The following is a 22847-nucleotide window of genomic DNA, read 5'->3' as shown; positions in this document are numbered from 1 at the left end:
TCCTCTTCATCTCTAGTAAGGTTTCTTGTCTTAAAATATTCTTGATCTGATAGTATAGTTACATCAGCCTCTTTGGACTGTTGGCATAATACAGTTTTTTTCTGTCATTTTACTTTCCACCTTTCTGTGTCCTTATATGAAAAATTTTTTGTTTTTGTTTTTGAGTTTTTTTTTTTTTTCTGAGACAGTCTCACTCTGTTGGCCAGGCAGGAGTGCAGTGGCATGATCATGACTCACTGAAGCCTTGACCTCCCAGACTCAGGTGACCCCCCTACCTTGCCCTCCTGAGTAGGTGAGACTACAGATGTGCGCCACCACACCCACATAATTTTTGTATTTTTTGTAGAGACAGAGTTTCGCCATGTTGCCCAAGCTGGTCTTGAACTCCTGGGCTCAAGCAATCCGCCTGCCTCAGCCTCCCAAAGTTTTAGGATTACAGGCATGAGCCACTGCACCTGACCTAAGATGTGACTGATTGACTGATTGATTGATTGATTGATTTAGAGACGGAGTCTCACTCTATCCCCAGGCTGGAGTGCAGTGGCACGATCTCAGCTCACTGCAACCTCCACCTCCCAGGTTCATGCCATTCTCCTTTCACAGCCTCCCAAGTAGCTGGGACTACAGGCATGTGCCACCACGCCCAGCTAATTTTTTGTATTTTTAGTAGAGATGGGGTTTCACTGTCTTAGCCAGGATGGTCTCAAACTCCTGACCTCGTGATCTGCCTGGATTGGCCTCCCAAAGTGCTACAATTACAGGCATGAGCCACCGTGCCCGGCCTGAGCATTTTTATTTTGAACTTATGTTCAAAATAACCTATGTTTTTCTTCGACTTCCTCCTACTTGGTTTTGTAGAGCTTTCTGAATAAAAATCTTAGTAAATTTTGAACAAAATTTCACCCATAATCTCCTCAAATACTGATTCTGCCCCATTCCGTCTCTTCTCCCATTCTAGAACTCCACTGATGTATAAGTTGGGCTGTTTTACTGAGTTTCAGATCTCTTACTTTTTTTTTTTTTCTTCTGTTTTCTATCCTTTTCTCTTCAAGCTTCAATCTAGGTATTTTCAACAGACTTTATCTTCCATATTACTAATCCTCTCTTTAGTTTTGTGTAATCTGCTGCTAAATTCATCTACACATTCTTTTTTTTTTTTTTTTTTTTTTTTTGAGACGGAGTCTTGCTCTGTCACTCAGGTTGGAATGCAGTGGCGCGATCTCGGCTCACTGCAACTTCCGCCTCCCAGGTTCAAGCGCCCAGGTTCAAGTGATTCTCCCACGTCAGCCTCCTAAGTAGCTAGGATTACAGGCGTATGCCACCATGTCTGACTAATTTTTGTATTTTTAGTAGAAACAGAGTTTTACCATGTTGGCTAGACTGGTTTTGAACTCCTGGCCTTAAGTTATCTGCCCACCTTGGCCTCCCAAAGTGCTGGTATTACAGGCGTGAGCCACTGCATCTGGCTGATCACAGCTATTTTAAAGTCCAAGTAGTTTGATAACTTCAATATCTAAATCACCTGTAAATCTGTTTTTATTGTCTATTTTTTTTCTGTCTCTTATTATGCTTGGTAATGTTTTTCCTTTTTTTTTTTTTGAGAAGGAGTCACTCTGTCATCCAGTCTGGAGTGCAGTGGCGTGAACTCAGCTCACCGCAACCTGTCTCCCAGGTTCAAGTGATTCTCCTGCCTCAGCCTCCCAAGCAGCTGGGATTACAGGCATGCACCACCATGCCTAAGTTTTGTACTTTTAGTAGAGACAGGGTTTCACTACGTTGCTCTGGTTGGTCTTGAACTCCTGACCTCAGGTGATCCACCAGCCTCGGCCTCCCAAAGTACTGGGATTACAGGTGTGAGCCACCATGCCCAGTCAATGATTAGTAATGTTTTATTGAATGACAGATATTGTGTATGAAAAACTACAGCAGCTCAGATGAGTGTATTTTATTCTGGAAAAGATTTCTTTAAGCTGGTAATTACAATATAGTTGTTTCACTTTAGGGATTGAGCTAATTTGAAGCTGGATTTAGTCTTCATAAAACTAGTCTATATTGGTCTACCCTTACTCCTAGAGTGTAGTCCTTCAGAAGTTCCAGCCTAAAGGCAAGCCCTTTACCAAAGCCTTGCCATTTTGGCTGGTCCTGCACTCAAATTTTTATTTCCCCAGCACCCTGAGACTGCCAATAGCTCTGCTGAACTTCTTGGTCTCTAGCCAGTCAATTTCTGTTCTGCTTCTCTGCCTGTGTCACTTACAAATTGGTAAATGCTTCAAGGACAAAGCAGCTCAGACTGTTCGTATTACTTTTTGTACTTTCCCCTCTGGGATCTTAGTCCCTGGAGTCCTGGCTATCTTGGTACTTTCCAATGCCTTCCAGCAGATGTGGTTTTTTTCTTTTTTTCATAGTCATCCTACTTTTCTAGTTGTTCTTGGAAGGTAGGTTGATCTGCTACTGCAAACCCATTCACCAATCCACCAGAACCAGAAGGGAAGTGTATGACTTGGTTTTAGTGAGCCCATGCTGATGACTCAGGAGCACCTCTTCCCAACACTAAACCATATGCACGAATGTGTCCGATAACATTATAGAGGTTACTGACAGGCTTTTTAGTGAGAACAAGTTAGCATGGTAGAAAGAACAAAGACTCTGGTGTCAGATTCGCATTTAAATCTAGGTTCCAGACAGCTCCGGTGGCTCACACCTGCAATCACAACACTTTAGGAGGCCGAGGTGGGAGGATCACTTGAGGCCAGGAGGTTGAGACCATCCTGGGCAACAAAGTGAGACCCCCATCTCTATGGAAAAAAAAAAAAAAAATTAGCTGGGAGTGGTAGCATGCATCTGTAGTCCCACAGATTTGGTTTGTTTTTATTTTTGTTTTTTGAGTCATGGTTTTACTCTGTTGCCCAGGCTGGGGTGCAGAGGTATAATCATGGCTCACTGCAGCTTAGACCTTCCAGTATCAAGCGATCCTCCTACCTCAGCGACCTGAGTAACTAGAACGACAGGCACATGCCACCACAACCAGCTATTTTTTTTTTTTTTTTTCCTGGGGGAAGAGACAGAGTCTCACTATGTTGCCCAGGCTTGTCTTAAACTCCTAGGCTCAAGCAATCCTCCCACCTTGTCCTCCCAAAGTGCTAGGATTACAGACATGAACCACCGTGCCTGGCCTCAATTTGACAAATTTTGACCTATGTGTACATTCATAAAACCATTACAATCAAGAAAGTGAACATATCCATCATTCCCAAGTTTATTAATTTTAATGCTCATCCCAAGGAACCATCTTTGTTTCAGTGATTTTCACTATTAGTTTTGTTTTCTACCCTTTGTTTCTACTCAGATCTTTACTATTTCTTTTAATCTGCTTACTTTGAATATAATTTTATCTTTTCCTAGTTTCTTAAGGTAGAAGCTGTGGTCATTGACTTGAGGTCTTCTTTTCTAATATAAGCATTTGGTGCTATAAATCTCTCCCTAAGAACTACTTAGTGACATCCCACATATTTTGATGGGTTGTGTTTCATTTTCATTCATTTCAAAATACTTTCTAATTTCCTTTCTGATTTCTTCTTTGATCCATGGGTTAATTAAGAATATGTTGCCGGGCTCGGTGGCTCAAGCCTGTAATCCCAGCACTTTGGGAGGCCGAGACGGGCGGATCACGAGGTCAGGAGATTGAGACCATCCTGGCTAACACGGTAAAACCCCGTCTCTACTAAAAAATACAAAAACTAGCCAGGCGTGGTGGCGGGCACCTGTAGTCCCAGCTACTCGGGAGGCTGAGGCAGGAGAATGGCATAAACCCGGAAGGCGGAGCTTGCAGTGAGCCGAGATCCGGCCACTGCACTCCAGCCTGGGCGACAGAGCAAGACTCCGTCTCAAAAAACAAAACAAAACAAAAGAATATGTTACTGGGGGGGCCGGGCGCAGTGGCTCACGCCTATAATCCCAGCACTTTGGGAGGCCGAGACGGGCGGATCATGAGGTCAGGAGATCGAGACCATCCTGGCTAACATGGTGAAACCCCGTCTCTACTAAAACTACAAAAAATTAGCCGGGTGCGGTGGCGGGTGCCTGTAGTCCCAGCTACACGGGAGGCTGAGGCAGGAGAACGGCGTGAACCCAGTAGGTGGAGCTTGCAGTAAGCCGAGATTGCGCCACTGCACTCCAGCCTGGGCAACAGAGCAAGATTCCGTCTCAAAAAAAAAAAAAAGAATATGTTACTGGGTTTCTAAATATTTGGGGATTCTCTAGATATCTTTCTTTTATTTCTTATTTAATTCAGTTGTTTCAACTGTGGTCACAGAATATATTTCGTCTAACTTGAATTCTTTTAAATTTATTGAACCTTGTTTTATAGACCAGAATGTGGTCTATCTTGCAAATATTCCATGTACATTTGAAAGAATTATGTGTTTTGCTGTTGTTGGATGGAGTGTTCTATAAATGACAACGAGGTCAAGTTGGGTTTTTTTTTTTTTTTTTTTTGAGATGGAGTCTAGCTTTGCTGCCCAGGCTGGAACGCAGTGGCACTATCTCGGGTCACTGCAACCTCCGCCTCCCAGGTTCAAGCGATTCTCCTGCCTCAGCCTCCCAAGTAGCTGTGATTATAGATGCACACCACCACACCCAGCTAATTTTTGTATTTTTAGCAGAGACAGGGTTTCATCATGTTGGTCAGGCTGGTCTCAAACTCCTGACCTCAAGTGATCCACCCGTCTTGGCCTCCCAAAGTACTAAGATTACAGGCATGAGCCACCACGTCCAGCCCAAGTTGGTTGTTATTCAAGTCTTTTATATACTTGCTGATTTTCTGTCTGCTTGTACTACCAGTCATTGAGAAAGGTATATTGAAATCTCTGTAATTGTGGATCTATTTCTCCTTGTAGTTCTATCAGTCTTTACTTCATATATTTTGAAGCTCTGTAATTTGGTACATAAACATTTGTGATCGCTATCTTTTTTTATCACTATGAAATGTATTTTATCCCTGGTGATACCCTTGGCTCTGAAATTTGTTTCTTTTTTTACTAATTTATTGTCTGTTTCTCTCAGAAGTATAAGCACCATGAAACCAGGAACTGTGTCTTGTTTTGTATCCCTAATACCTAGCAGAGTAGCTGGCACTTAGTGAATATTTAACAAATCTTTACTAAAAGAAAGAGAGAAGGGAGGGAAGGATTGTAATGCATATGCTGATAGAGGTAGGCACTAGGAATAAGTGATAAGAAGGGGACAGCACCTGTTATGAAGACAATATATCATAATGAGTAAAATAAACACAGAGGCAATTTCAAGAGTATGACATGAGCCAGGAAAAGGATAAGCATAAGATTCTTTGGAAGACTAAGGTGATGAGAGACAGCTTTCTTTCTTTTTTTTTTTTTTTTTTGAGATGGAGTCTCGCTCTGTCGCCCAGTCTGGAGTGCAGTGGCATGATCTCGGCTCACTGTAAGCTCCACCTCCCAGGTTCACACCATTCTCCTGCCTCAGCTTCCTGAATAGCTGGGACTACAGGCGCCCGCCACCACGCCTGGCTAATTTTTTGTATTTTTAGTAGAAACGGGGTTTTACCATATTGGCCAGGCTGGTCTTGAACTCCCGACCTTGTGATCCGCCCGCCTCGGCCTCCCGGCCGCCTGGCCCTGTGTGCTTATTAAGAGTCTCTTGGCCGGGCACAGTGGCTCAAGCCTGTAATCCTAGCACTTTGGGAGGTCGAGGCAGGTGGATCACCTGAGGTCAAGAGTTCAAGAGCAACCTGGCCAAGGTGGCAAAACCCTGTCTCTACTAAAAATACAAAAATTAGCCGGGCATGGTGGCACACGCCTATAACTCCAGCTACTTGGGATGCTGAGGTAGGAGAATCACTTGAATCCAGGGTGGGGTAGGGGGGTGGGAGGTTGCAGAGGTTGCAATGAGCCGAGATGGAGCCACTTCACTCCACCTAGGCAAAAGGGTAAAACTCTGTCTCAAAAAAAAAAAAAATTTTTTTTTTAAAAGTCTCTTAAGTTGTTCCTAACCTGTTTCTGCCAGTTCTTGTTATTGCAGTTTGATTAGATATTAACAGAGAGATAAAAACTGAAATGCAAAAGACAGTTGCTATTTCTATGAGGACCAAGTTGAATGCTTTTGAAAGATTAGATAGAAGAGCCAAAAAACAAAAAACAAACAAACAAAAAAAACTGTTCTCAAAGTACATATGAGAGAGGTAACTATAAAAATTAAGGCCAGCTGGGCGCGGTGGCTCACGCCTGTAATCCCAGCACTTTGGGAGGCCAAGGCAGGCAGATCACAAGGTCAGGAGTTCGAGACCAGCCTGGCCAATATGGTGAAACCCCGTCTCTACTAAAAATACAAAAATTAGCTGGGCATGGTGGTGCGTGCCTGTGGTCCCAGCTGCTCGGGAGGCTGAGGCAGAGGAGTCGCTTGAACCTGGGAGGTGGAGGTTGCAGTGAGCCGAGATTGCGCCATTGCACTCCAGCCTGGGTGACAGAACGAGACTCTGTCTCAAAGAAAAAAAAAATTAAGACCAAGCACAGTGGCTCATGCCTGTAATCCCAACACTTTCGGAGGCCAAGACAGGAGGATGACTTGAGTGCAGGAGTTCAAGACCAGCCTGGGCAACATAGCAAGACCCCATCTCTACAAAGAAATTTTTAAAAATTAGCCAGCTGTGGTGGTGCCCATCTGTAGTCCCAGCTACTCAGGAGGCTGAGGTGAGAGGATTGCTTAAGTCCAGGAGGTTGAGGCTGTAGTGAGCCGTGATCATGCCACTACATTCCAGCCTGGGTGACAGAGCAAGACCCTGTCTTTAAAAAACAATTAGAAGGTACACTGTCAAATTAGAAAACTTCTTTAAAATGATATGGCCAATAAGAATGGAAAGGGCAGCCAGGCGCGGTGGCTCACACCTGTAATCCCAGCACCTTGGGAGGCCAACACAGGTGGATCACGACGTCAGGAGATTGAGACCATCCTGGCTAACACGGTGAAACCCCGTCTCTACTAAAACTACAAAAAAAATTAGCCGGGCATGGTCGCGGGCACCTGTGGTCCCAGCTACTCGGGAGGCTGAGGCAGGAGAATGGGGTGAACCCGGGAGGCAGAGCTTGCAGTGAGCGGAGATCGCGCCACTGCCCTCCAGCCTGAGCGACAGAGCGAGACTCAATCTCAAAAAAAAAAAAAAAAAAAAAAAAAAAAGGAATGGCAAGGGTATGCCTCTACGCCCTTTTATCCTGAGGTCAATGGTAAACATTCAAAGGTGCCAAGCAAGAGTGACAAAAACAGATTCACATTTTAGAAAGATGGCTCTGACTACAGAATAGAGTAAATGAGCAAGACTGAATGCAGAAAGACCTGTCAGGAAGCTGTTGCTGTAAACAAGAGATAATCTGGACCTAATTAAGAGTGTTTTTACTATTCCTTTTTCTTTTTTTTTTTTTTTGAGATGGAGTCTCACCCTGTGGCCCAGGCCGGAGTGCAATGGTGCAGTCATGGCTCACTGCAAACTCTGCCTCCCAGCTTCAAACAATTCTGCCTCAGCCTCCCAAATAGCTGGGATTACAGGCACCTGCCACCACGCCCAGCTGGTTTTTGTATGTTTAGTAGAACCGGGTTTTACATTGGCCAGGCTGGTCTTGAACTCCTGACCTCGTGATCTGCCTGTTTCGGCCTCCCAAAGTGCTGGGATTACAGGTGTAAGCCACTGCATCTGGCCTGTTTTTACTATTCTTTTTTTTTTTTTTTTTTTTTGAGACAGAGTCTCACTCTGTCGCCCAGGCTGGAGTGCAGTGGCCGGATCTCAGCTCACTGCAAGCTCCGCCTCCTGGGTTCACGCCATTCTCCCGCCTCAGCCTCCCGAGTAGCTGGGACTACAGGCGCCCGCCACCTCGCCCGGCTAATTTTTTGTATTTTTTAGTAGAGACGGGGTTTCACCGTGTTAGCCAGGATGGTCTCGATCTCCTGACCTCGTGATCCGCCCATCTCGGCCTCCCAAAGTGCTGGGATTACAGGCTTGAGCCACTGCGCCCGGCCTACTATTCTTAAGAGCTAATTTTATTTAAAATTAGCATGGTGGTGCACACTTGTGGTCCCTGCTACTCAGGAGGCTCAAGTAGGAGGATCGCTTGAGCCCAGGAGGTCGAGACTGCAGTGAACCGTGATTGTCACTGCACTCTAGCCTGGGTGACAGAGTAAGACCCTGTCAAAAAAAAAAAAAAAAAAAGGTAATTTTATCTGTTAAGTAAGCTTTTGTGAGCTTTCTAAGAAAACAACATTACTGCCAGGCACGGTGGCTCACGCTTGTAATCCCAGCACTTTGGGAGGCCAAGGAGGGCGGATCACGAGGTCAGCAGATCGAGACCATCCTGGCTAACACAGTGAAACCCCGTCTCTACTAAAAATACAAAAAAAAATTAGCTGGGCATGGTGGTGGGTGCCTGTAGTCTCAGCTACTTGGGAGGCTGAGGTGGGAGAATGGCATGAACCCAGGAGGCAGAGCTTGCAGCGAGCCGAGATCGCACCACTGCACTCCAGCCTGGGAGACAAAGTGAGACTCTGTCTCAAAAAAAAAAAGAAAACAACATTACTGCCATAGTTTTCATGGGAAACCATATTCCAAACAACAAATTACATGCTAATTAGCATACAACCTATTTGTGGACTAAGGACTGTTTGCAACTTATTTGCCATTACAAATGGTAACTTCTACAGAAGCCTCATCTGCAGTTACAATCTTAATCTGGATCATTTCCATTCCAATTGCAAAACCTGTTTCTTATGCAGAGAACATCTAAAAACAGGCTGTTTCTAAATATGATTGTCAAGAATACATCTTTTTAAATGTTTGTACAAAACAGAGGTTAGGCTTTGGTATCTGTGACTGTAAACTACTCTCGGTACCCAGAAAAGAAAATAAGAACACTTACTTCATGAAATACTGCTCCAGAATATGGAGATACTCCCAAGTCCAACAGTGAAAGGCCTTCAACCACTGAAAAATAAGACATACAAGTTCACTCAGACTAAGCAGGCAGCTATAGACCAAATTGTTAGATACCCCCAGAACCAAAACGGGCCTCACTGAGTTTATCTAACCCCCTTTACCTCATCTCCAGCAAGTGGCTTTAAGTCTTGAACATTTCTGATGATGGGAAACTCTCTTTCATGGACAGCATCCTTTTGCATTGTGGGCAGCACTCATTATAAGACAGTTTTATGTTAAACTATCTGCTTCCTTCTAGTTCTTTGTAACTCTCACCCACTCTCAAAAATGTCTCATTTATGCATAATCTTCCCCATTCCAAAGCACAATAAGATAACAAATTAGAAGCTGGTGAGAAATGTTGCCATAGTGTGAGGAAATGGGCAGTCACTCTCATATGCTGCTCATTTGAGTGACATTTGTATTAACTTTTCAGTAGGGCAATAGGTGCTTTTTAAGTGTGTGCCTTCTGACCCAGATATGGTACTTCTTAGGGCAGTTTATCCTAGGGAAATAACTTGACAAGTGCCCAAAAAGGTATGTTCCTTACAGTGCTCAGAGTACTGAACAATTAGAAATAATCTGAATGCCCATTAATGAAGATTTATTTAAATGAATTATGATATAATATGTATCTCTATATAATGGAATACTTTATACTTAAAATTATACTATGTTATAAATAATAAATAAATAAGTGGAAGAGAAAGGAGAGCTTTTCTCTACAGAGAATTCTAAGGATCAAATGTAGAAAGAACAATGAAACAGAAAATCACCACTTGGCATACTCCATGCATAGTAATAATCACAAAAGGCAAGTATCATCAATGGATGCTAAAATTCGTGGGCAAAAATATGAGAAATAGAATATTTGCAAGGGGAAAAATAATTTTACATGGGTGGTGGCTCACACCTGTAATCCCAGCACTTTGGGAGACTGAGGCAGGCGGATCACGTGAGGTCAGCAGTTCAAGACCAGCCTGGCCAACATGGCAAAATCCTGTCTCCATTAAAAATACAAAAATTAGCCAGGCATGGTGGCACGCACTTGTAATCCCAGCTACTTGGGAGGCTGTGGCAGGAGAATCACTTGAACCTGGGAGGCGGAGGTTGCAGTGAGCCGAGATTGTGCCACTGCACTCCAGCCTGGGCAACGGAGTGACACTCCTTCTCAAAAAAAAAAAAAAAAAAAAAAAAAGCATAACCTCAGTCTAATTGTGAGAAAACATCAGGCAGACCCAAATGGAGACATAAAATAACTGGCAAGTACTCTTAAAAATATTAAGCCTATATATACCTACTAGGTACCAACAAGAATTAAATTAAAAATTTTTTAAATGTTAAGTCTGAGGAAGTATCCCAGATTAGAAGAGACTAAGGCGACAAAACAACTAAGTGCAAAGTGGAATCACAGGTTGGATATTGGACTAGAAATGGACATTAGTGGGGCAAAGTGATAAAATTCTAATAAGGCCTGTAATTAGTTAATAGCATCGTATCAATGTTAAATTTTCTGGTTTAGGTCATTGCACTATGGTGATGTAGAATGTTAACGTTAGAAGCTGAATGAAAGGTAAACAGGAACTCTATCTACAATTCTTACAACTTTTTTGAAAATCTAAAATTATTTCAAAATTAAGAGTTAAAATTAAAAAGTATATTAGAGATCTATATTTACTGAAGAAAAGCAGTCCATAAAATATTCTTAAATGAAAAGTAGGTCAAAACACAGCATGTAAAATATAAGAGGTTTTTTTGGTGATTTTTTTACAAATGAGTATTTTAGCAATTTCTCTTGGTTTTTATTTATTTTCCTTTTCAAATTTTTTGGGGGTTGAGGGGGTACATGTCCATGTTTGTTACACGGGTAAATTGCATGTCATAGAGGTTTGGAGTGCAGATAATCTCATTGTCCAGGTAATAAGCACAGTACCTGATAGGTAGCTTTTCCAACTTCACCCTCCTCCCACCCTCCACCCTCAAGTAGGCCCAGGTATCTACTGTTACTGTCTTTGTGTCCACGTGTACTCAGTGTTCAGCTTCCACTTATAAGTGAGAATATGCTGTATTTGGTTTTCTGTTCTTGCATTAATTTCCTTAGGATAATGTCTCCAGCTGTATCCATGTTGGTTCAAAGGACATGATCTCATTCCTTTCTTTGTTTATGCTGCATAGTGTTCCATGGTGTATATGTACCACATTTTCTTTATCTAGTCCACCATTGATGGGCATTCAGGTTAATTCTATGTCTTTGCTATTGTGAATACTGCTGTGATGAACATACACATGCATGCATCTTTAGGGTAGAATGATTTCTATTCGTTTAGGTATATACCTAGTAATGGCATTGCCGGGTCGAATGGCAGTTCTGTTTTAGGATCTTTGAGAAACCTTCAAACTGCTTTCCACAGTGGCTGAATTACTTTACATTCCCACCACCAGTGTATAAGTGTTTCCTTTTCTCCACAGCCTTGCCAGCATCTATTATTTTTTGACTTTTTAATAATGGTCATTCTGACTGGTATGAGATAGTATCTCGGCCGGGCGCGGTGGCTCAAGCCTGTAATCCCAGCACTTTGGGAGGCCGAGACGGGTGGATCATGAGGTCAGGAGATCGAGACCATCCTGGCTAACACGGTGAAACCCCGTCTCTACTAAAAAATACAAAAAAAGCTAGCCAGGCAAGGTGGCGGGCGCCTGTAGTCCCAGCTACTCGGGAGGCTGAGGCAGGAGAATGGCGTGAACCTGGGAGGCGGAGCTTGCAGTGAGCTGAGATCCGGCCACTGCACTCCAGCCTGGGCGACAGAGCGAGACTCCGTCTCAAAAAAAAAAAAAGAGATAGTATCTCATTGTGCTTTAGATTTGCATTTCTCTAATGACTAATTATGTTGAGCATTTTTTCATATGCTTGTTGGCCACTTGTATGTCTTCTTTTGAGAAGTGTCTGTTCATGTCCTTTGCCCCCCGCCAACTGTTTTTCCAAGACAGGATCTGGCTCTATTGCCCAGGTTGAAGTACAGTGGCATGATCAGGGCTCACTGCAGCCTTGACCTCTCAGGTTCAATAGATCCTCCCATCGCAGCCTCTCGAGTAGTTGGGACTTCAGGTGTGCATCACCATGCCTGGCTAATTTTTGTATTTTTTGTAGAGACAGGGTTTCGCCATGTTACTTGGGCTGGTCTCAAACTCCTGGGCTCAAGCAATCTTCCTGCCTCAGCCTCCCAAAGTGCTGGAATTACAGTGGTGCTGGAATTACAGGTGTGAGCCACCATGCCCAGCCCTTTGCTTTTTTTTTTTTTGAGAGAGTCTCAGTCTGTCACCAAGGCTGGAGTGCAGTGGTGTGATCTTGGCTCACTGCAACCTCTGCCTCCTGGGTTCAAGCAATTCTCCTGACTCAACCACTGAGTAGCTAGGATTACAGGTGCCTGCCACCAGACCAGTTAATTTTTATATTTTTAGTGGAGTCAGTGTTTTACTATGTTGACCAGGCTAGTCTCGAACTCCTGACCTCAAGTGATCTGCCTGCCTCAGCTTCTCAAAATTGCATAGTTTTTAATAGGTTTGTAGAGTTTTATCTTAAACTTTTATAAGCATTCATTTAATTATCTGAAAGACAGAGAATGAACATGTAATCAATGAGAAATGCCTGGAAAAATAAATATTTAAATGTTCACAATGGCATTTCTAGGTGACAAGATTACAGAAGATGCTTGATTTTTTTTCATCTTCCTTTTCTAAATATTTAGCAATGAGGATGTATTATTTTATAATTATTCAAAAGAAATGGTTTTTGTTTTTGTTTTTGTTTTGGAGACAGGGTCTCACTCTGTCATCCAGACTGGAGTACAGGGGTACAAACATGGTTTACTGCAGCCTCAACCTCCTGGGTACAAGCGATCATCCCATCTCAGCCTCCCAAGTAGCTGAGAACACAGGCCCACGCCACCACACCCAGCTAAATTTTTTTTTGGTAGAGACAGTGTCTTGCCATGTTGCTCAGGCTGGTCTTGAACACCTGGACTCAAGCAGTCTTCCCACCTTGGCCTCCAAAAGTGGTGGGACCACAGGCATGCGCCACTGCACCCAGCTACTTTCTATTTTTGAATCATGTGACTGAGTTACCTATTAAAAAATAGGTAGACAGGGTTCAAAGAGTTCGAGATCAGCCTGGGCAACATAAGGAGACCTTGTCTCTACAAAAAAACAAAAATTAGCTGGGGCATGGTGATGCGTGCCTGTGGTCCCAGCTACTTCGGAGGCTGAAGTGGGAAGATCAACTGAGCCCAGGAGGTCAAAGCTGCAGCGAGTCATGATCATGCTACCGCACTCCAGTCTGGGTGACAGAGGGAAACCCTGTATCAAATAAACAAAAACAGAGAGAAAAGAAAAGAAAAAAGACCACTACATATTCGTAAGGAGTGGGCTGCAATTACAACTTTAAACTTTATAGGACTACCCTAAAGAAGGAAACCTAATCAATTTTATAATTCATGGTGGCCATAAAATAAAACAAAGTATATTGCTCAAGACCATTGTAACTGGTCCTTATACTGGAACCAAAAGGAAGCCTCCTCAAGGAGCTGCATAAAGAGGTTGCTGTGTAACAGCTATTAAATCCTTCACTAACAGCTTTACTGGAGACCCAAGGAGACGACTCATCAGGTCACATCACAAGGCATTTCTCACCCTTAGCCAATGGCATCCTACCACAGAGCAGTAAAAAAGCAACTCTATGGGGGACCAGTATGAGGCTGTCCAGGCACATCACTCCACTTGTCTGGTTTAATCCAGATGGAAATTTATGAGTACATAGCTAGAGGACAGACTGCACAACTTTTAGGCAATTGCCTAAAACGTAATTCATCTCAGATATGCTTTTGCTAGATACTGTATATCAGTGGATTTGTTAGTGTATTCTCTAGCAAATGCCTGGAGTGTGGTTCTGCTAATTGATGATTAAGTATGGCATCACATTACTTAATTGATAACTGATCTGGGCAACGGGTCAGGTTACATAAACCATGTAAAACATTTTTTGTCTTTCTTTTTTGAGACTCACTCTGTTGCCTGGGCTGGAGTATAATGGTAATGGTGTGATCATAGCTCATTGCAGCCTCAACCTTCCAGGCTCAAGTGATCCTCCCACCCCAGCCTCCCGAGTAACTGGGACTATAGGTGCATGCCACCACACCCAGCTAATTTTTAATTTTTGTTGTAGAAACAGGCTCTTGCTGTATTGCCCAGGCTGGTAAAAACATTTTTTAAAACGCTACTATTTACTACAATATTAAAAAGTTGGCCGGGCGTGGTGGCTCAAGCCTGTAATCCCAGCACTTTGGGAGACCCAGGCGGGTGGATCACCTGAGGTCAAGTGTTCAAGACCAGCCTGGTCAACGTGGTGAAACCCCATCTCTACTAAAAATACAAAAAATTAGCCGGGTGTGGTGGTGGGCGCCTATAATCCCAGCTACTAAGGAGGTTGAGGTAGGAGAATCGCTTGAACCTGGGAGGTGGAGGTTGCAGTGACCCCAGAAGGGGTCCTACTTTACTATTTTTAAATGCCTGTCTTTTAGGCTTTATATAATCAGCTGCTTTAAAAAACATGAGCCGAGATCATGCCACTGCACCCCAGCCTGGGCAACAGGGCAAGACCCCATCTCAAAAAAAAAAAAAAAATATATATATATATATATATCCCATTTAAGGTACACTTTGAAGAAAAGTAATGCTTACAGATGTTGTACCTTCCCTCCCAAAAGGTACAAATAATCATGCTGATTTAGTCAGATCCAGATAATGAGTGGTTAACAAATCTCTCTCTCTCTCTCTCTCTCTAGCTCTAACACTGGCCTCAAGCTCCAGACCTAAACCTGTGAGTATTGTACTATCACATTATACACACATGAAACACTACTATGTCCTTTCTGATTCATCTATTTCAGCCCATGTCAGCACTATTTTTCCTATTATCTCAACTCAAAACCTTAGAATTCACCTTTTTGGCTTTCATTATCGTGTTGAGCTTCAACATGGATTATCTCATTGAATGGGATACATAATTTCCTATTTTACAGATGGAAATACTGATGTTAGAATTCATACAACTTGGCCGGGCACAGTGGCTCACGCCTGTAATCCCAGCACTTTGGGAGGCCAAGGTGGGCGGATCACGAGGTCAGGAGATTGAGACCAGCCTGGCCAATATGGTGAAACCCCGTGTCTACTAAAAACACAAAAATTAGCCAGGCATGGTGGCACGTGCCTGTAGTCCCAGCTACTTGGGAGGCTGAGGCAGAAGAATCACTTGAACCTGGGATGCGGAGGTTGCAGTGAGCCGGGATCACACTACACTCCAGCCTGGGCAAGAGACCAAGACTCCATCTCAAAAAAACAACAACAAAAAAAGCCGGGCGTAGTGGCCCACACCTGTAATCCCAGCACTTTGGGAGGCCAAGGCGGGCGGCTCACCTCAGGTCAGGAGTTTAAGATCAGATTGGCCAACAAGGTGAAACCCATCTCTACTAAAAATACAAAAATTAGCTGGGCATGGTGGTGAGCACCTGTAATCCCAGCTACCCAGGAGGCTGAGACAAGATAATCGCTTGAACCTGGGAGGCAGAGGGTGCAGTGAGCCAAGATCGTGCCATTGCACTCTAGCCTCAGCAACAAGAGCAAAATTCTGTCTCAAAAAAAAAAAAAAAAAAAAAAGAATTCATATAGCTTATAATTTGCAGAGCTAGAGACAGTCAAACCTTTTCTGACATTCCAGACGCTGTGCTCTTAATCAACAAACAACATTGTCTCATCTTGGAATCCTTCACCTGTCTATCCTGTAAGTAACCTCCTATAAGTAACCAGATCCTATGCTTTCTTCTCTTCCCCATTTATTCAACAGTAACTACACACCTACTCTATGCCAGACATAAAAGAATTCAGGAATGAATAAAACAGAGTCCTTCAAGGAGCTCATAAGGTAGTGGAAAAGGCCAGGTGTGGTAGCTTATGCCTATAATCCCAGCACTTTGGGAGGCCAAGGTGGGCGAATCACTTAAGCCCAGGAGTTTGAGACCAGCCTAGGCAACAAGGTGAAACCCCATCTCTTCAAAAAATACAAAATAACAGTAATAAGTGGGGTTGGTGGTACATGCCTGTAGTCCCAGCTACTTGGGAGGCTAAGGAGGGAGGATCTCCTGAGCCCAAGAGGTCATGGCTGCAGTGAGCCGTGATCACTGCACTCCAGCCTGTCAGAGTGAGACCCTGTCTCTTAAAAAAAAAAAAAAAAAAAGAGAGAGAGAGAGAGAGGCTGGGCGCGGTAGCTCATACCTATAATCCCAGCACTTTGGGAAGCAGAGGTAGGCGGATCGCCTGAAGTCGGGAGTTCGAGACCAGCCTGACCAACACGGAGAAACCCCATCTCTACTAAAAATACAAAATCAGCCAGGCATGGTGGTGCATGCCTGTAATCCCAGCTGCCCAAGAGGCTGAGGCAGAAGAATCGCTTGAACCCAGGAGGCAGAGGTTATGGTGAGCCGAGATCGTGCCATTGCACTCCAGCCAGGGCAACAAGGGCGAAACTCCGTCTCAAAAAAAAAAAAAAAGAGAGAGAGAGAGAGAAAATGTGGAAAAACCGGATATAAACAAGTAATTATGAGATGAGAAATGCTCCTAATAGGGAGTAGAGGAAGAAGGGCCTAATACTGCCTCAGGTCTTCAGTTACCCAGAAGAAAACAGGAACCAAATGGCTTCGATTTAGTTCAACAAAAAAATAATATGCAGAGGTAACAAATGCAAAGTCTTACAATCTCAGACATGAATTACTACTATCTTTATTCCCATTCCCCAAGTAGGAAACCTGGGCAAATTAACTTCTCTAAATTTCAGTTCCCTCATCTGCAAAAGGGGGAAAATAACACCATCTATCACATAGAAATAAAAGTGAGGACTAAATGAGAAAAGGTATATAAAATGTTACCATTTTTTAGAAACCTCAACTCTATTCATAAAACACCCATTCATTATGCCATTCCCCATGCCAACATTTCTATAGGATAACATCAAAACTTTAGCCTTGGCCAGCTGCCATTGCTCACGCCTGAAATCTCAGCACTCCGGGAGGCCAAGTGAGACTGCCTGAGTCCAGGAGTTCCAGACCAGCCTGGGCGACATAGCAAGACCCTGTCTCTAAACAAAAAGCAAAACCAAAAACGAAAAAAAACTTTAGCATTTAAAGGACACAAAGGGGACTTCTGGGGTGCTGCTACTGTTGCTTGAAGTAGGTGCCGGCTACATGAGTGAATACAGTTTGTAAAAATTCATTGAACTCTACACTTAATATGTATTGTATGTATATTGTACTTCAGTTTAAAATAAAATTTTATTTTTTTTTTGTTTAATTCATCAAACTCTGGCCTAAACCTAGCTTCCACCCCATTACTCCCCTACTTTGGACATTTCACATCTTTGAACGTTTCTTCATCCCATTTACTTTCTGCTACCTGGAACTACCCTTTTCTCTAATCTCCCTTCCAAAACCCTACATCCTTCAAGAGTCAGCTCAAATCCCACATTCTTAGGAAAACTGGAAAGAGAGGGGATAGTTTATTCAGGGTCAAAATACTAAGGAAGGAACTGGGTGGACACAGAAAGTACACTTTTCATAAATTATTATAACGATTTGTCTCCCTCACTAGCCTGTTCAGTTATTTCAGCCCAACTTCTGTTTCTCGCTGTAGGCGTTAGTATAAAACAATGTTTGATGAGGAACTTAGTAAGGAACAGTAACAAAAACTGCCCTGCAAGTCCCAGACTGAGAAGAGACGTCTAAAGCACATGCACACTCTCCTCGCTTAAGCAAAATTGGTCCCCTCATCCCGGACCCCCTCACACATCACCTCTCACCCCAGGGAGCACCCCCTCGCGATCCCGCCCCAAATCCCAAACTCCTCTGCAAACCGCGCTGCACAAGCACCTCCTCCTCTTATTCCAACCCTTCCACAGACCACACTCCGTCGGCTCAGGGCACCGAATGGGACACGCCCCCTCAGATCCCCACCACTAGGTGGTCCGGCCCCCAGGGCCCAAACCTCACGACACCATCTCCACGCCCGCTCCCCTCACCAGCCCCGCCCTCAGGCCCCGCCCTCCCCGAGTACCCCACGAGAGGGTCAGTTCTCTAGGAACCGCGCGCTGGCGGTCACTGCCCCCGCCTCCCATTCATAGAGGCCGCGGGAGGGCAGGCGGGGCCTGACCGTGTGCTCGAGCCAGTGACCTCACCTCTCTTCCAAGAGCTCAGCGGGGACACCACCTCCACCCGCTCGGAAATGAACTCGGCCAGACTGGAGCGGAACAAGGCCGCCCGCACTGTCACAGCCACCACCAGCACCAGGGCCAAGGGAGCCGCCATGATAACTGGGGCGGGCGCGCGGGCGATGAGGGAAGGCGAGGTGGAAGAGCCTCGCGACCTGCGCGCCACTCTCTGTAGTTCCGCGCGCGACCGCGCGCCGCCGCTGCCACCGGAGCGGCCAGACGTGGAGACTACAACTCCCAGAAAGCCTTACGGCGAGGCGGGCCGGAGCGACGGAAAGCGGGTGCCTCAAGCTGCGTGCAGAGGGTGGGGCGAAACCTTCTCGGATCGCTGGTGCGTTGTGAAACGGCGTCGCTGTAGCGGGGCTGAAACGCTGCTGAAAGTAGAAGCGGAAGTAGTCGACTTCCCGGGATTGTGAGATACTTTTAAACAGATGTTAATTTCACTCTTGCGTGTATGTTTTCAATGCCAAAATTTTTATTTTTATTTTTATTTTTTTTGAGACTGAGTCTCGCTCTGTTGTCCAGGCTGGAGTGCAGTGGCGTGATCTAGGCTCACTGCAACCTCCATCTCCTAAATAGCTGGGATTACAGGCGCCCACCACCACGCGCGGTTAGTTTTTTTGTTTTTTTTTTTTTTTAGTAGATATGGGGTTTCATCATGTTGGCCAGGCTGATCTCGAACTCCTGACCTCAGGGGATCCGCCCGCCTCGGCCTCCCAAAATGCTGGGATTACAGGCGTGAGCCACCGCGCCGGCCTCTCTCTCTCTTTTTTTATTTTTTATTTTTTAAGAGACAGGGTCTCACTCTGACAGGCTGGAGTGCCACGATCACAGCTCACTGCAGCCATGACCTCTTGGGCTCAGGAGATCCTCCCTCCTCAGCCTCCCAAGTAGCTGGGACTACAGGCATGTACCACCAACCCCACTTCTTCTTCTTCTTCCTATTATTATTATTTTTTGTATTTTTACTAGAGGTGGGGTTTCACCATGTTGGCCAGGCTGGTCTGGAACTCCTGACCTCAGATGATCTGTCCGTCTTGGCCTCCCAATATGCTGGGATTACAGGCGTGAGCCACCGCGCCCGGCCCAAAATGTTTATCTTTTATGTTTGGTGGTTTTTTGCTTTTGAGACAGGGTCTCAGTCGCCCAGGCTGGGGTGCAGTGGCTCAATCTCGCCTCACTGCATCCTGGACCTCCCAGGCTCCAGAGTAGCTGGGACCACAGGTACGCACCACCATGCTCGGCTAAGTTTTTGTACTTTACTTAGTAGAGACGGGGTTTTGCCGTGTTGCCCAGGCTGGTAACTTTTTATGTTTTTAAAGAGTGTTAAATGTGTATTTTTTTTTTTCCTGGCAGTTGTTTGTTAAATGCCAACTATTTTCCAGGCACTATGTTAGGTTCTACGGATACGTTTGGGGGTAGTAGACTGATTTATTAGCTCTGCAACCTTCAACAAGTCGCTTAACCCTTCTGTGCTGAAAAAGGTGCTGATTGTAGGCTCACTAGGGACGGTTGAGGAAGGCTTAGAATCTTTTTTTTTTTTTTTTTTGGAAACGGAGTTTGACTCTTGTTGCCCAGGTTGGAGTGCAATGGCACGATCTCAGCTCACTGCAACCTCCGCTTCCCAGGTTCAAGCTATTCTCCTGCGTCAACCTCCCAAGTAGCTGAGATTACAGGCAAGCGCCACCACCCCTGGCTAATTTTTTGTAATTTTAATAGAGATAGGGTTTTTCTCCATGTTGGTCAGGCTGGTCTCGAACTCCCGACTTCAGGCGATCCGCCTGCCTAGGCCTCCCAAAGTGCTGGGATTACAGGCTTGTGTTATTGTGCCCGGCCAGAAGGCTTAGAAATTTTGCCAGTCACTTTTAAACACAACCATTTTTGAAAATTAACATATATAAACCTACAGTTAAATAACTTATATTGAAAACAAGGGAATACATATTCAACACTTCACTTTTTAATTTTTTTACCACACTTTTGTTTTATATGTGCTTTTGACATTATTTACCACCACTGTATCAGTACGGCAAATACTATATCTTTCTCTTCCCAAATGGTGGTGTTCAGTTTCCTCCGGTTGATAGATTGAAAATCCCTCCTGATGCAAGTGTTTACACCACAGGAATCAGCAAACACTAGAAATCAGGGGTTTGGGGTTTGGAGAGCCCATTAATAAGCATTAAGCAGCACACTTCATTAATTAATGTATAGTAAGTGCTTAAATATTAGCAATAATAATATTAAATGTGCAAGGAAATTTCATATTTATGAAGAAAATGAAACAGGCTGGGCGTGGTGGCTCATGCCTGTAATCCCAGCACTTTGGAAGGCTGAGGTGGCCGGATGACTTGAGGTCAGGAGTTCGAAACCAGCCTGCCCAACATGGTGAAACCCCGTCTCTACTAAAATTACAAAAATTAGCCAGGCATGGTGGCCTGTGCCTATAGTCCCAGCTACTCAGGAGGCTGAGGCAAGAGAATCAATTGAACCTGGGAGGCGGAGGCTATAGTGAGCCAAGATAGTGCCATTGTACTCCAGCCTGGGTGACAGAGCCAGACTCTGTCGAAGGAAAGGAGGAAAGGAGGAAGGGAGGGAGTGAGGGAGGGAGGGGAACAGTGTATGATTGAGAATAACTACTGGTGTAATAATAAGGGTGGTAACACTAGACAAAGTGATCAGGGAAGACTCTACAAAGAGATGATTTGAGCTGAGACCTAAAGGATGAGAAATTGATCAGAGCTTCCAAGCAGAAGGAACGGACTGAGTGGAGAGAGGGCAAGGTATGTGTGAGGATCAGAAAGAAAACAAGTATGACTCAAGTGGAGAGAATAGAAGAAGCTGTGGATGGAAAGACGAGGGGCAATCAGATAGGGACCTATTGGCCATGGTTGAGAATTTGGGCTTTATTCAAAGTGCAATCCATATGCCACTGGAGAATTTTAAACCAGAAATGATGTGAACAGGTATACATTTTTCAAACATCTCTGTGTTCCCACAAGCCCTCTATTGGGTGTTGGGGAATATTGCAGAGGCAAAATGGCACCATCTGCCTTTGCCCTTATGTAACTTGGAAAGCAGTTGAAGAGATAAAATAGTTAAATAATAATGTAAGTAAAATCACAAACCATAACTCCAGCCTGGGTGACAGCGAGACTCTGTCTCAAAAAAAAAAAAAAATCACAAACCATAACGAGAGAAAGAAAAGGGGGAATCGGCCAGGCGCAGTGGCTCACGCCTATAATCCCAGCACTTTGGGAGGCCATGGCCGGAGGATCGCTTGAGTCCAGGAGTTTGAGATCAGCCTGGGTGAAACCTGTCTCTACAAAAAACATAAGAATTACCCAGGCATGGTAGTGCACGCCTGTAGTCTCAGCTACTGGGAAGGCTAAGGTGGAAGAATCACTTGAGCCTGGGAGGTTGAAGCTGCAGTGAGCCAAGATCACACTGCTGCCTTCCGGCCTGGATGACAGAGCAAGACCTTGTCTCAAAAAAAAAAAGAAAAAGAAAAAAAATGGCCAGCACTTTGGGAGGCCGAGGCAGGCAGATCACCTGAGGTGAGGAGTTCGAGACCAGCCTGGCCAACATGGTGAAACCCCATCTCTACTAAAAATACAAAAAATTTAGCTGGGTGAGGTGGCAGGCACCTGTAATCCCAGCTACTTGGGAGGCTGAGACAGGAGAATCACTTGAACCCGAGGATCAGAGGTCGCAGTGAGCCGAGATCACACCACTGCACTCCAGCCGGGGCAACAGAGCAAGACTGTCTCAAAAAAAAAAAAAAAGAAAAAGAAAAAAAGGGTAGGCCGGGCGCAGTGGCTCAAGCCTGTAATCCCAGCACTTTGGGAGGCCGAGACGGGCGGATCACAAGGTCAGGAGATCGAGACCATCCTGGCTAACATGGTGAAACCCCGTCTCTACTAAAAATACAAAAAAACCAGCCGGGCGAGGTGGCGGGCGCCTGTAGTCCCAACTACTCGGGAGGCTGAGGCAGGAGAATGGCGTAAACCCGGGAGGCGGAGCTTGCAGTGAGCTGAGATCCGGCCACTGCACTCCAGCCTGGGTGACAGAGCGAGACTCCGTCTCAAAAAAAAAAAAAAAAAAAAGAAAAAAAGGGGAATGGGATTCTAAAAGAATGCAAAAATCAGCCCTGGGGCTGATAGCTTTCTGGACCAGTGGAAGGGGCAGAGTCTCCTTTGGGGGAGGGGATCATGAAGAAATTAGAGGGGCACTCATCCTTTGAGCCCCTGCTCTGTGCCAAGCAGTGTACCATATGCTTAACACACATGGGCTTATTTAGTCTGCACAGCCTTCCTTCTTAAATATGTAGGTTTTGGTATCTCCTTTTACATAAAAGGAGGAGATAGATATATTGCATCATCTTACAGTGGAGTGTATTACATCATAAAAAGTGGAAGTAATTGTAACACTAACCTCATAGTGAAGATTGAGCAAGGTTGTACAATGTAAAATGCTTAGCACATACCCAGTGCTCAGTAAACGTTACTTAGCTGTTACGTTATTTACATCATTCTAACAGATGACTTAAAA

The 22847-nt window shown here is 44.6% G+C and overlaps 2 protein-coding genes across 4 annotated transcripts in view; one reads left to right on the top strand and one right to left on the bottom strand.

Annotated features, from left to right (window-relative positions):
• The window catches only part of LOC105496243 (phosphatidylinositol glycan anchor biosynthesis class U), a 109181-nt gene extending 90756 nt beyond the window's left edge, over positions 1 to 18425 (bottom strand). Inside the window, exons 1-2 of one of the 2 annotated variants that reach the window (XM_071079478.1) lie at positions 18264 to 18425; positions 8934 to 8998 (exon numbers count right to left, since the gene is read on the bottom strand). In XM_071079478.1, the coding sequence (XP_070935579.1) occupies positions 8934 to 8998; positions 18264 to 18393 (195 nt within the window). In that variant the 5' untranslated portion in view covers positions 18394 to 18425. The remainder of the gene's footprint in view (positions 1 to 8933; positions 8999 to 18263) is intronic. The other variant, XM_071079477.1, reaches the window with a different exon arrangement.
• A 107-nt stretch (positions 18426 to 18532) lies between these two features.
• LOC105496244 (tumor protein p53 inducible nuclear protein 2) overlaps positions 18533 to 22847 on the top strand; it is a 41170-nt gene continuing 36855 nt past the window's right edge. For both annotated transcript variants that reach the window (XM_071079479.1, XM_011766455.3), the window contains exon 1: positions 18533 to 18748. The gene's annotated coding sequence lies outside the window, so the exon portion shown is untranslated. The remainder of the gene's footprint in view (positions 18749 to 22847) is intronic.

Source organism: Macaca nemestrina, chromosome 15 (assembly GCF_043159975.1).
Source record: "Macaca nemestrina isolate mMacNem1 chromosome 15, mMacNem.hap1, whole genome shotgun sequence".
NCBI lineage: Eukaryota > Metazoa > Chordata > Mammalia > Primates > Cercopithecidae > Macaca > Macaca nemestrina.
The sequence above is the reverse complement of the archived record's forward strand: the minus strand, read 5'-3'. Positions and strand labels throughout refer to the sequence as shown.